Genomic DNA, 13,454 nt, shown 5'->3' on the forward strand with positions numbered 1-13,454 from the left:
GTGTATTCAGTTTTGTTAGGATGAAATGTTCTGTAGATGTCTGTTAAATCCAAATGTTGAATGGTTAAGTTTAAATCTAAAATTTCTTTGCTTAGCTTATTATTATAGGATCTATCCAACACTGCCAAAGGTGTGTTAAAATCTCTGACTATTATGGTGCTGGAGGAAATCAAGTTGCTCATGTCTCTTAGAGTTTCTCTTAAATTAAGGTGCATTCTGGTTGGGTGCATAAATGTTAATAATTGAAATCTCATCATATTGAGTGTTACTCTTAACAAATATGAAGTGGCCATGCTTATCTTTCCTTACTTTTGTTGGTTTGATGCCTATTGTATCTGTGAATAAAATTCAAGACCTGCTTTTTTCTGCTTTCTATTTGCCTGGAATATAGATGACCATCCCTTCACCCTCAGTCTATATTTATCTTTTAAGGTAAGTTGAAATTCTTGTATGCAGATATCTGGCCTGAGTTTTTCTATCCACTCAGCCAAACTGTGTCTCTTTAGAGGACAATTTAAGCCATGCACATTAATTGAGAATATTGATAAGCCTGGTAGAATTTTGGATATCAAGTTTTTCAAAAGTCCAGTGGACTTTTTAAATCCTTTCACCACCATGTAAGTTGGAATTTGATGAAAAGTTTCTGAGTGAGTTTACTTATGCTGGAAGATTGCACTGCTCATCATGGAAGATAGGTCTAAGAATATGCTGGAGAGCTTGTTTAATTATGGCAAATTTCTTCAACACATGAATGTCATTAGAGTACTTAATTTCTACATCCTAAATGAAACTCAGTTTAGCTGGATACAGGATCCTGGTTTGAAAGTTATTTTTTTTTAGGAGTTTAAAAGTCCATGACCACCCTCTCTAGCTTGAAAGTTTTTAGCAGACAAATCAGGAGTCACTCTAATAGTCTTCCCCTTGTAGGTTATGGTTTTCTTACATCTGGCTGCTTTCAGAATTTTCTCCTTCGTATTAACTTTAGTGAAGCTAATTATGATGTGTCTGGGGGTTGTCTTATTTGGGTTGAGTCATGCTGGGGTTCTGAAACTGTCTGCTATCTGAATTTCAGAATCTCTTGGCATGTCTGGAAAGTTCTGCTTCATAATCTCATGAAGAAGGGCCTCTGTGCTTTGTAAAACAACTTCATCACCTTCAGGAATTCCTGTAAGGCGAATATTAGTTTTCCTCGAATTATCCCTAAGCTCTTTGAGAGAATGATCCTTTTTTGCTCTTCATTTCTCTTCCTCTTTGAGTGCTTAGAGTGTTCAGAAGTTTTGTTTTCAATGTCAGAAATCCTTTCTTCTGCTTGCTCCATTCTGTTACTGAGGGAGTCTACTATATTTCTTAGATCCTTGAGGGCTGCAAATTCTTGTCTCAGTGTATCAAAATCTTTGGTGATTCTGTCTTTGAAATCATTGAATTCTTGAGACAAATTTGAATTTCTCCTTGAATTTTTAATTCCAACTTTGACTCCATTCTATTAATCTTATCTGCAGTCCAAACTCTGAATTCTATTTCAGTTGTGTCCACCATATCTTTCCTTGGGGGAGTTGATATACTCTGGTTATTTATGTTACTGGAGTTTTTCTGCTCGTCCCACCCCATGATTATTTTATACTGTTTGGCTATATGAGCAGATAAGGTGAAGTTGGGTTGGGGGCTCCTGGAGTAGTGATTAACCAGCCCTTGCCCAAGAGCTGGGACTGGTGTCCTGGGACCTTTTCCCCTAGAGATTTGCAAAGGACCCATACAGTGCTATGGCCTGAGACACTGGGGAATTACTTGGTGTGATGGGGCTAAGTGGCTCTGTCTTATTTTCACTTGGTCTCTGTCCTACCCTAGTGAATTAGTTCCTCTGGATTGAAGTCTTAGCTGTGGAGAAATACCAGTAATTATGTCACCCGTCCCCCACGGGTGGAACAAGTGGAAAAGGAAAATCAAACCTTCCCACAACCACACGCCTAGGGTACCACTTTGGATAGTCCTTGGGTGATTGGTCCAGTCCAAAAGATCCAAATCAGTTGTCTCAGTCAGCACTGGTCTCAGGTGGGGGAGTTCAAAAGGTCTCCAGCAACTAAATAGCAGGGGTCTGCTAGCAGGTCAAGTATGACTCATCTGGTGCTCTGTTGAGTCAGAAGAACCTGCCCCCCCTCAGCAAATGAATTTGTCTCGGGAGGTTGATGCCTCCTTCCTCACCTTGCACCCCTGTCACACTCAGTCACTGGTAACCCCACAGGGCTATGACCCAGATCCCTCCAATGAGCAGATGCTCCAGGGGTTGAGCCTGCCTGAGTCACAGAGAGATCTTATGTCTCCTTGGCCAGGCCTCCACACTCTGACACTGTCTGGCAGGGGAAGCTGAGGCTTGACAACCTCTGGTGGTTATTGGAAGCTGGAGTGGTTTACTCAGTTCCAGCCCCACCCCTGATTCATGTTGCTGACACTTATATTTGCACAGAATTCATGGCTATATTTCCCTGCAGACCAGGCACTGTTTGAGTTCACAGAAACTGCGACTCAGCCCAGGTCTGTGCCGCTGCCTGGAGCTGCAGTCTGTGTTGGGGCGGGTGTAGTTAGCGCTCACACTCAGCTCGGAGTTCCAGCCTTAGCCCACCTGCTTTTGTCTCAGCTATGATCCCCTGAGGGCTGGATGCTTCTTAGGTTCACTAAAGCTGGCCTCTGGCTCAGCCTTGCTTTGGAAGTATGCCATCTCTGATCTTGCATCTTAAGTACTCCTTCCAGCCTCACTCTGCTGGTACCACCTCAGGCATAACCTTTGCTCATGGGGCCTGTGTTACTGTCTCAGATCTATTCTGCCAGTGTCTGCCACCAGGCTGGCTTTCTCTGGTTGCCCAGACAGACAGGGAGTGTCCTTCCAAAACATCCCCAGGGGTGTGAGCTCTATTGTTCCCACTGCTGCAGCTGCTGCTCTGTGCCGGGGGATGGGTGGGTGGGTGGCACTTCTCTCCCTTTCTTGTACAGTTCCTTCAGTCCCCCATTTTATCCTTAACCCTGTGCCACAGAATTAGCAGACCTTCAACAGCCTACACCCTGTCCACATCTCTTGAAAAAATGCCCCAGAATCTGGACTCCATGGGGTACAGGCTTTCAGACCTCAGGGTGAGAGTGGAGGGGAGTGCTGGGAGTTCAGAATTGCAGGTAGAGAATATATACAGTTTTATACAGTTTTATGCCTGGTGGTAGAGTGTCATGGCACACTGGTAAGTTCTTTCTAGGGAAGGAGTTTCAGTTTTTAGAGGGTCTCTCCTGTGGGATAAAGTGGGAGGACATTTGAACTCTGCTCACTTGTTTGTACAAAGTACACTGTGCACTGTCGGGGGAGGGGACTCCCATCCACTTGGTGATGGATTTTGTACCTATTGTTTGTGTCCTTGGGGTTGCAGCTCACCTTAGCAGGGTTGATATGTGTTCTTCAACCTTCTCTCTGGGCTCAGTTCCAAATCATCAGCTTACTTGCTAAACTTCTGTCCTTTAACTCTCCTTCTGGATGGAAGCCTCTCTGGAAAGCTGGCTCCAGTTGGCCATCTTGCCCCCAGCCTCCTCCCCCATTTCCCATGTTTTTTTCTTCCATTATATGTTTTATAAAGAGTTTCAATGGAAGGAAAAAGAAGGGGGAAAGGAGTTCTAGTCAGGGCTTCAATTGAAATTTAATCTTTCTGGATGAGATATGAAAGCATTTACATTGGGAAGCTTAGTTTGTTAATACCTTCAATTCTTAAATCTCTGTACTGGTTTCAAAATTTTATTCTCTAGATTGCTGTTTTCTGTTATATCCTATACCCTAATCATTATATCTAGCCCTTTAATAACAAATGCTTTATAATAAGAGGCTTTAAAAATTATTATTAGCCTGAGTTACCAGTCAAACTAGAACAAGAATCCTATCCTGTCTTGCATAAAGTAAGCAACTGTGGGGTCATATTTAAACCTTTCTCTGTATTACCATCCGTGTTGGTAGTAATATACTCTTTTAAGTTCATAGAATTTATTTCTTAGTTAAGTCAATAAATAAGGTAATCATACTATCTATTGGGAACTGTCTCTTTAGCTTAATTGTTATGTGCTAATGCTGGTTTATTTTGCTGTTTATTATTCCTCAGATTCAGATGGTAGAATTAACCCTGGGAAAATTGCTTTTATTTCTTCGAAGAGCTGCTCTATTCCAGATGAGAGTTATGGCTGCCTCTCTTCAAACATTCCAGCATTAGAATTGATGGCTCTGTATGTGGCAGCTGCCATGCATGATTATGATCACCCAGGGCGGACAAATGCATTTCTTGTGGCTACAAATGCCCCTCAGGTAGGAAATACTTTTTCAGAAAATTTAAAGAATATATCTGAAATTTTACAACTATGCTGCATATCTATTTATAAATCATTCTTCACTTGAATCATATGGCCATTCCAACTGAATTTAAGACACCAGATTTTAATTAATTGGATAATAACACATTTCACTGACATGGAACATTCTAGGAAATTGGGGAAAATCACCTTCAAGTAGAAAATAGTAAATAGTTTTTGAAATAATAGTTCATTGTTGTGTGAAATTCTGGAGTACTTACTGTCGATGTTTTGTCTTTGATTAAATTGACAAAACTCTTGACTGCATCTAAAATTTATATTCCTTCTGCTCATTTGTATGGCTAAAAGCTATAATTGTTAAGGGAAACTATTCATCTTTTAGCTGTTCTCTGTATTTCACTAAGATTTGCTTTAATATCCAGATCCTAAATCTCTTAGTTTTTAACATATAAATGTATTAAAAATTCTTCTGGTATAATATGATTTTATATCCAGTATAGCTGATAAGTTTTAAAATTTCTTTGGAGTTACAATTTGCATAAAGAAGTAGGAGTCCCCAACAAATGGACACTGTAATTGTAATTGCTTTAACATTAAGACCTTAAAGTAAATACATTGTTTTAAGTAGAATTTAGTGTGGTTGTGGATTAAATAGAATTTAATATGGTAGTGGGGTTTGTGTATTCAGAGGATTCCCAAAATGTCATTTGTGTGTTTCTAACCTCATACCTTACAAAAAGAGGTGCTCAATAATTGTTGCCAAATTCATCTGACTTCTTCACTTGACCATTCATTCTATGCTTAAACTTCAGTTCTGATACTTTCATTTTCTGTAGCCATTTTCTGTGTTTCTTTTTTACCTTTATCTCTTTTGTATAATCTAACTTTTTAAATATAGGAGATAAATTCTCTTGACTCTCAAGCATGTGTTTGGGTAGGAGGGAGGAACGTAGGGAAGTATGTATATGTATGTTTGTATAATGGTGTGTGTGGGTTGAAAGGCCCATGTGATTAATTTCTTCAATGAGACTATATTAATAGTTCATGATTTCCACATGTAACTTTCTGATGAATTTAAATCTAGTTATGATATTTGCTCATTTCTTAAGTATTGTTTTAGGAGAAACAGCCTCCCCCCACCCCCCACCCCCGGAACATATATTTCCCCATTTGCAGTACCATTCTGAGAGAATCAGATGCCCATTTTTTCTAACTCAACACATCATAATCTTTAAAAATCCTAGTCCTTTGTTGAATTTTAGACTGAGGAGCAGTGGCATAGTGGAAAAAAGCACTGGACATGAGATCAAGATTCCTGTGTTTGATTTCTGTTGCCCACTTACTACCTATGTGACTTCAAACAAAGGTTTATTGCTCTGAACCTAAAAATATGTGTCTGATATGGTTAAGGGTAAATGAAAACACCACACTGTACCCCATGATTGTATTAACGTACACAGCTATCATTTAATAAAAAAAATTTTTTTAAATGATTAAGGGTAAACAGAGATAACATATGGAAAGCTTTCTACTGTTTAAGATGGCATGAGAAACTCCTGAGTCAGATATCATGAAATTGTTAATCAATACTATTAGTAATATAATAGTATTAATTAATTATTATCATAGAAATTATTTATTGTTTTAGTCCATTTCTTTGCTTTTATTACTTCTGTTTTGAGTATAAATGAATCTGTCTTGCACATTGCCTCTTTCTAAAGGGTATGACAAATGCATGAATTCTAGTGTTAACTCTCTTACATAGAGATAATTTAAAATAATGATATATAATATAAATATAATTTATACAAATTCAGTACTCAAATACTGTTATCCTAATCAAAATATAAACATGGAATCTGAACACAAAGTCTGTAATTGTGTTATTTCCAACTTCTTATGGTTAAGAATCACCAATAGATAAGCAATGGGAAGTGCTACAATGGAAAGGAGATTAGTAGATAGTTTACCTGTGGAAAAAATGTACTTTTTAGCTAATCTCCTTGCTTGTTCCCTGTTCTTCTTCAGTTTATCCTCAATAAATATCAGAGTCACCCTGTTTAAATGTGAGTTACGTTTGTTGCAAACCCTCAGTGGCATTCACCTTGCTTCCTAGAGTCATTAAAATGTTTCACAGGGCCCTGTATTATTTAGGTTCATTAACTTCTCTTTTTATACTTAAGTCTAGCCTCATTGGCCACCTTGCTTATTCTTTCTCTATCCAAAGCACACTCCCTTTGTGAGAGCCTTTTTGTACTTTCTGTTCTGCCTGCCCGGAGGACTTTTTCTCTACATATTTGTATGGCTCTTTTTGTCACTTCCTTCCATCTAAAATTTCAAAATCTTCATCTTAGTATTGTTATGCTTCTTCCCTGCTTTATTTTTTCCATAGCAATGATCATTTAGCATACATGTATTTTGTTTATGTACTTTGTCTATTACATGTTTCTTCTTGGTGAAACATAGGTTCCATGAGGGCAGACAATTTTGTCTCTTTTATTTCATAATACCTGAAATGGTGCCTGGCCCAAAAAAGGCATTCAGCAAATTTTTGTTGAATGTTGAAGGATGCCTGAATTCTTTGCTCTGTAGTACTCCTAGCTTTTCTGAGCTATATTCTATTCTTACCTAAGAGGCCTTATTTGGCCAGCACCTATGAGATAAGTACTCTTGCAAAAGCCTGGGGCTTGATGTGATAAAATAATAATGTAGATTCTTCATCATTGGAAGCTCTATGGGTCTAGTCAGGCCATAATTCACTAACTTTTACTGAAGTTTAGCCTCACTAGAGGAAAATTGCACTAATTTTCATAATTAGTGAAAGATACTATAATTCTAGTATATTAGAGAGAGTTAGTGTATATAAAACCACTAACCAGATCAAGCATTCTCTTTTTCCCCTTTCATGGTAAGGAAAATATGCTGGGAAGACACAGGAGAATTCTTGCTGTGAAAAAAGTGAAACATTTAGTCAGGTATATCTTGGAGGAATGTCAGTATTAATCAGATTCTAAGAGATTTCTGAGCTATTGGCAAATGAAAAGTTGGCTGAAGATGGAGATTAGTGCTTGAGATAATTGTATTTCTAGAATATTTTGATTAGATTTGGGTAAAAAGAAACACAATTTTAAGCTGAGATTTGAAAATTTGTTTCATCTCCCAATGTGTGGATCAAGATGATGACTAAACATGTGCATTTGTCTCCCCTTCTTCCCGAGAACTCATTAAAATCATAGTAAGATAATAAGCTCATAATATCAGAGCAGAATAAGTGAAAGTTTATTGCCAGTAGATAAGAACATTTTATAATATTTCTGGAAAATGAAAAACAGACAAATATTGACATATAAAAGTGTAATAAAAGGGGGCCACAGTATAGTTAGAACCCCAGAGAGATTCATGATGCCATTTGCCCCATTTGTTCTACCTGCAGATGTATTCACACACAAACACACACACACCCTTAAGCAGAGCCACTACAACCCCTATATTTGCCTCCAGGCAGTTAACTCATCTCTTAGAGACCGAAAGAAACTGCCTGGAGAGAACATGAGTTACTAGAGTGAGTATTAGTATTCCAGAGTGAATCTTTCTCATTCTGGACATTTCACAGCTGGCACCCAGTTTGTAATTCTAAAGCAAAACTTGCTAGGTAACAGAACCCATCCATATCACAGAGTTCCTACTCATCCTTCCCAAGGGGAGATACTCTGCAATAAATCATACATAACATCAGTGGAAGGTTACATCTACAATCTAGAATTCATTTTTTATATCAACATATAACCAAGGATCACCAGACTATGGCATTAGCCAGAGAAGGCTGGAACAAAAAGTATAAGATAAAAACAACAATTGAACATGTTGGAGGGGTGGATGGTGGTGGATAATCTAGGGAATAAAAAAAATACTGACTTAAAAAAAGTATTCTCAGAGAATTTTAAAAATATTGCATCTGTAAAATAAGAACAGTAAACTGTAAAAAAGGAAACATCAGAGAATAAGTTGGAGCTTTTAGAAACTGAAAATATTACTATAGAAAAATTTAAAACATAATACAAGCATTGGAAATGAAAGTCCAGGTTATCTCTCCTAGAACATAGGCAAAGAAGATAAAGAGATAGAAAATATAGGGAAAGAAAAGATAGGGCATGGGGGAAAAGGTCAAGATCTGATTAGTGGGAGTTCTAAAAAGAGGGGAGTCTCTGTATTGAAGGGCTTCACCAAGTGGTAGGGAAGCTAAATAGGGAAAATAACCCCAAACCCACACATACATCCTAGAAAAGTTTCAGAACACCAGAGATTTACTTTTTAAATAAAAGAATTCCTGAGAGAATGAAAACAACACATTTGTAAAAGAACAGATATTCAGTTGGCATTATATTCTAGCAGCAGTAGATTTTGGACAATGTTGGTATAAAGTCTTCAGCATTCTAAAGGAATTTATTTGTTAGCATATTTGTTCAATATTTATTGGGTGCATCATATTGTGGGACAGGCACTATTTAGGCATTGTTAAAAATAGGAAAAAAAGTCTTCCCTCCTGGAAATTACGTTCTAGTAAAGCAAGAAAATACATTTTGTGTGTGTGTGTGTCTGTATGTGTAAGACAGATTGAGGGAGAGGGAGATGGAGATAATTATGACATAACTGTTAGGGAAGAAGTAAAGTAGGGATGAATTAGTTAGGTGTGCTGATATGAGGGTATTGTTTTTAAGTTCTATGATCACAAAATAAAGAGATTCTCAGATATGCAATGATTAAAAAATATGAAGCTGGCTGTGGTGGCTTCTGCCTATAATTCTAGTACTTTGGGCAGCTGAGGCAAGTGGATTGCTTGAGCTCAGGAGTTCAAGACCAGCCTGATCAAAAGCAAGACCCCATCTCTACTAAAAATAGAAAAATTAGCCTATCCTTTGGTGGGCACTTATAATCCCGGCTACTTGGAAGGCTGAGGCAAGGAGATCTTGGAGCCCAGGAATTTTAGGTTGCTATGAGCGAGGACGCCACAGTACTCTACCCAGCGCAACAGAGTGAGATGCTGTCTCAAATAAGTAAATAACTAAGTAAATAAATAAATAAAATCATGACTCGTCCATCCTGAGAAAGTTGTCTAACAAAACAAGGTTGGTAACTAAAACAAAAAAAGATACATGATTATTCGAAATTTTACAACAAAACAAGAACTTTATGGCAAAGGAATCCCAAGATGATAGCTGTTCATTAAGGCTTTCTATAAAATGTTTTTTTTTAAGCTAGCTGCCTTGTTTTCTGTAGCATCTTGTTTGCTATGTCTACTAGATTTTTTTAAATTTAGTAACATTATTTTTCTAAATGAAAAATCTTTCTTAATCTTTCTTCTATAACTGAAGTACCCTCTTAGTTATGAGATCATGACTATGACCTAGGTATTTTTAAAAACATTTCCTCCTGTTTCTTGTGCTTTGAAGGACATTTATTCAGATTTATCAGACTCTTCCTGTGTTTTGTCTGTTTTTCTTATATCTGATGGAATTTCTCTTTTTGCTCATATTCATTGAAAGGTGTTAACTCTTTGCTAAGATTCTGTCAGATACTATTAAACCTGTTAGATCTTTCCAACTCAGAGGGTGAAAAGTAACATTTATGATGAGTTAATTTGTTTTGCCAAATTATAGATGTATTTGCTTGTAGAGAGAAGAAAAGGATCTATTGATTGATAAAGAAAGTAGCAAGATGCTTTAGCACAAAGTCAAAGGACTTCAGTTTACTGCAGCTCTAAATTAGCTGGGGCACTGTCTTCCTTCTCCACTTGTAAGAGCCCTCAGTATGAGCTAGTTGTGGCTTCATTATCTATTTTACCTGGCATGTTTTTCTTACTAAGTTTAAGCTTGGTCTGCTGCTATACATGCTACCTCCCAGGTATTCTTTCATAGTAGAATTGACATTGCTTCCTACCTCTGCTCCATAATTCTTTCTTGGCTCCCCTCAGCTATGAACCAGTGAATATATTGGGGTCGAACGGGAGACCCTTTTCTCTTACTCTTCAGGTAGGTTTTTCCTTCTTGTGACTTAGTTGGCTTTTTCTCAGTCCATCTCTTTTTCACCATCTCTTTGAAGTTTCAGTATGGTGATTATATTTAGATTCTAATACAGATTTCATAATTTTTCCCCACTTTATATTTCTTTGGTAATTTCAAAGGGTAATTTGAATTGTGAGGGAATTCAGAACTTACTCTTTTTTTTTTTTTTTTAACTGATCTTGCTGGCTGAAGGTTTGTCAGGTAGCTTTATAGGGTACTCATTGTACATTTGTTTTAATTAGTCCTAGGTATGGTTACCTTCTTCCTGAACAGACAAAGCTATTCTGATAGTTGAGCAGTCTTCAGACTTCATTATGTTTAACTTTGAATTAGCCAAATCACTATTAAACATAAATTGACCTCTTAGGGAGCCTTTGTCCTCGGTTGCAGTGCTATGGTGTCTTCATAGCTCACAGCAACCTCAAACTTTTGGCTTGAAGAGATCCAGTTGGCTCAGCCTCCTACTAGCTGTGACTACAGGTGCCTTCCACAATATTCGGCTAGTATTTCTTCTCTTTTTTTTTCTGTTTGTTTTTTAGTAGAGATGGTGTCTTGCTCTTGCTCAGGCTGGTCTTAAATGCCTGAGCTCAAGCAATCCACCTGCCTGGGCCTCCCAAAGTGCTAGGATATAAGGTATAAGCCACTGCACCTGGCCCCTAGGGAGCTTTTGAAGCTTACTCTTTCTCTTTGGGATTTATGATGTTTAGAAATTGTATCAAGGTTAGTATGAAATGCCCTTGTAAAGTTTAAAAAACTTGGCCCATTGCAAAGTTTAAATCATACCTTTGTTTACATAAATAGTGTAAAAAATAATCATGGCTTTAGGAAACTGTGCTTTAGTCTAGGCTATAGCTATTTTTCACAAATAATGAGAGCTATTTAATTAAGCTCTAAGAATATGTGTCTTACCTGCAATTTCCTATTTTTATCTGTCCTTTCTCATTAGATAGTAAGGTCCATGAAAAACAGAACAGTTTTTGTTTTTACCACTAGTTTTTAGTACATCTTGGCTGTGGAAGTTCTTTAAATAATTACTATGCTTATTTAATAATTTGAAAAATTGCTTAATTTTTAGAGGTGGAAGAGGCTTTAGAAATTCTATACTCCAGTGGTTTTGAATCTATATTCCAAAGTCCTAGAGTACTGAGGAGGCACCTCAGGGTCTTCCACTGGAGTGAGGTGGAGAAAAAGTGAGTAGTTCCACACCATTTGAACTAGAGTACTTGTGCTTTTACCTTTTTCACGCTTCTCTCTTACTCCTAGGCACTGTGTCAGGATGAGAGTACAGGATATGTCCGTCTCAGACACGTGGGTCTCTGGACAGTAGTGTTTCCTCTTCTTATGTCCCCACCACAAGTGACTCCATGCTGGCAAAAGGACATAAATGTATCCCTAAACCCACTCTTGATCCCAAATGACTTTATTAACAGAAGCTCTGTCTGAGAGGTTTACTGATAAAATGAAGTAGCCCTCAAAGTATTAATTAGCTTTATGTCTCTAGAGAGGCTGCATGGGTATCTGCAAAGAAGATGAACTTTGGAGACAACCTCTTAACTTACTAGCTGTGCATGCTGGAAGGAAAGGCCTACCTAAACTTCTTTGCACCTCAGTGTAGTCATTTATAAAATTATCACAATCCATTCTCCAGGTGTTAATAAAAACTGGTGGTAAAATGCTTGGTATATTTGTAGGTATTCATTGTTTGTATTCTTCCAACCAGCCTGAGCCTTATTAATTATTAAAGCTTAATATCTTTGACATGCTTGTCTCATTTTTCTATATTCCGTTTTAGGCAGTTTTGTACAACGACAAATCAGTTCTGGAAAATCATCATGCTGCATCAGCTTGGAATTTATATCTTTCTCGCACAGAATACAACTTTCTTCTTAATCTTGATCATATGGAATTCAAGCGCTTTCGTTTTTTAGTCATTGAAGCAATCCTTGCCACAGATCTTAAAAAGCATTTTGATTTTCTTGCTGAATTCAATGCCAAGGTTTGTTATGCAAAATAGTGCTTGATTTCACAAATGGAAATCATTGTTAGTGTTGCTGATAAAAAGTGTTTTTTAGTGTTAAGTCAGAATTAATACTACACATGAAGTAACAACAAATTATATAAAATAATAAACATCTATATTTTTAAAAATAAAATATTTTTATATTACAACATGTCCTGAAGTACTATTGTTATTGCTATTATTATATTTTCTTTTAACACATAGACTTTATATTATTCTGGCTTTCTTTGACATGGTGACAAATCAACCAGTGATTTTATGGACAGATTAGAGAATGTCATGCGTGTGTCAAGTAAGGCATTACGTGAAATTAAAGATGTTTTTAAGAAGCCAGTTATGCCTACTTCATCATACCTGTTACACCTTCTTTATATTAGTGATTAACTGCCTACTGTAGGCAAGACCCTGTCTAGCAGAAACTAGCTAAGCATGGTGGCACATGACTACAGTCCTAGCTATTAGGGAGACTGAGGCAAGAGAATCACTTCAGCCTAAGAGTTTGAGGTTGCTGTGAGCTAATGGCACTCACAAAAAAAAGAATCACTGCCCTAGTACGATAGAGGGTGGTACCAATGAGAGTGTGTTCTATTCCTCAAACATTTTGGGGTGAAAAAACCTGAGAAGCACTTCTTTAGATTCCTAAGAGAAGTAAGCCTCCTCTTTGGCTGGCAAGAAGCTGCTGCTTTCTTGATCACTTTTGTGACTAAAAGAATCTGTACCTTCAGGGTAGAGAAACTGGTAACAAAGAATTACTATATTTAATCCTCTGGAAGGAGTCTTCTATACATGTACATATTGTTATCATGATATTAATAAAATGCTTTTAAAAATCAGCATGAAATCAGGGTACCTTTAAATTATTTTATAGTCTGGTAGCTTTATTCACTTTTAATTTAATAATAGAAGTTCATTTAAGTGCTTAAGTCACCTTTTACAGGTGAAGGATTATCTCACCCCATACTTTTGAATCTATGTTCCTCAAAGACATCTATTCTGAAGTCTCAGGAAAATGCCATATGAACTGGGCTGTAGGACTCCTACTT

The 13,454-nt window shown here is 37.2% G+C and overlaps 1 protein-coding gene across 1 annotated transcript in view; it reads left to right on the top strand.

Annotated features, from left to right (window-relative positions):
• PDE3B (phosphodiesterase 3B) overlaps window positions 1-13,454 on the top strand; it is a 173,001-nt gene that overhangs the window by 149,511 nt on the left and 10,036 nt on the right. Inside the window, exons 12-13 of the mRNA XM_003781127.3 lie at window positions 4,125-4,324; window positions 12,184-12,387. Coding sequence (XP_003781175.1) covers window positions 4,125-4,324; window positions 12,184-12,387 — 404 coding nt within the window. The remainder of the gene's footprint in view (window positions 1-4,124; window positions 4,325-12,183; window positions 12,388-13,454) is intronic.

This window comes from Otolemur garnettii, unplaced genomic scaffold, assembly GCF_000181295.1.
Source record: "Otolemur garnettii isolate 467f Iridium unplaced genomic scaffold, OtoGar3 scaffold00001, whole genome shotgun sequence".
NCBI lineage: Eukaryota > Metazoa > Chordata > Mammalia > Primates > Galagidae > Otolemur > Otolemur garnettii.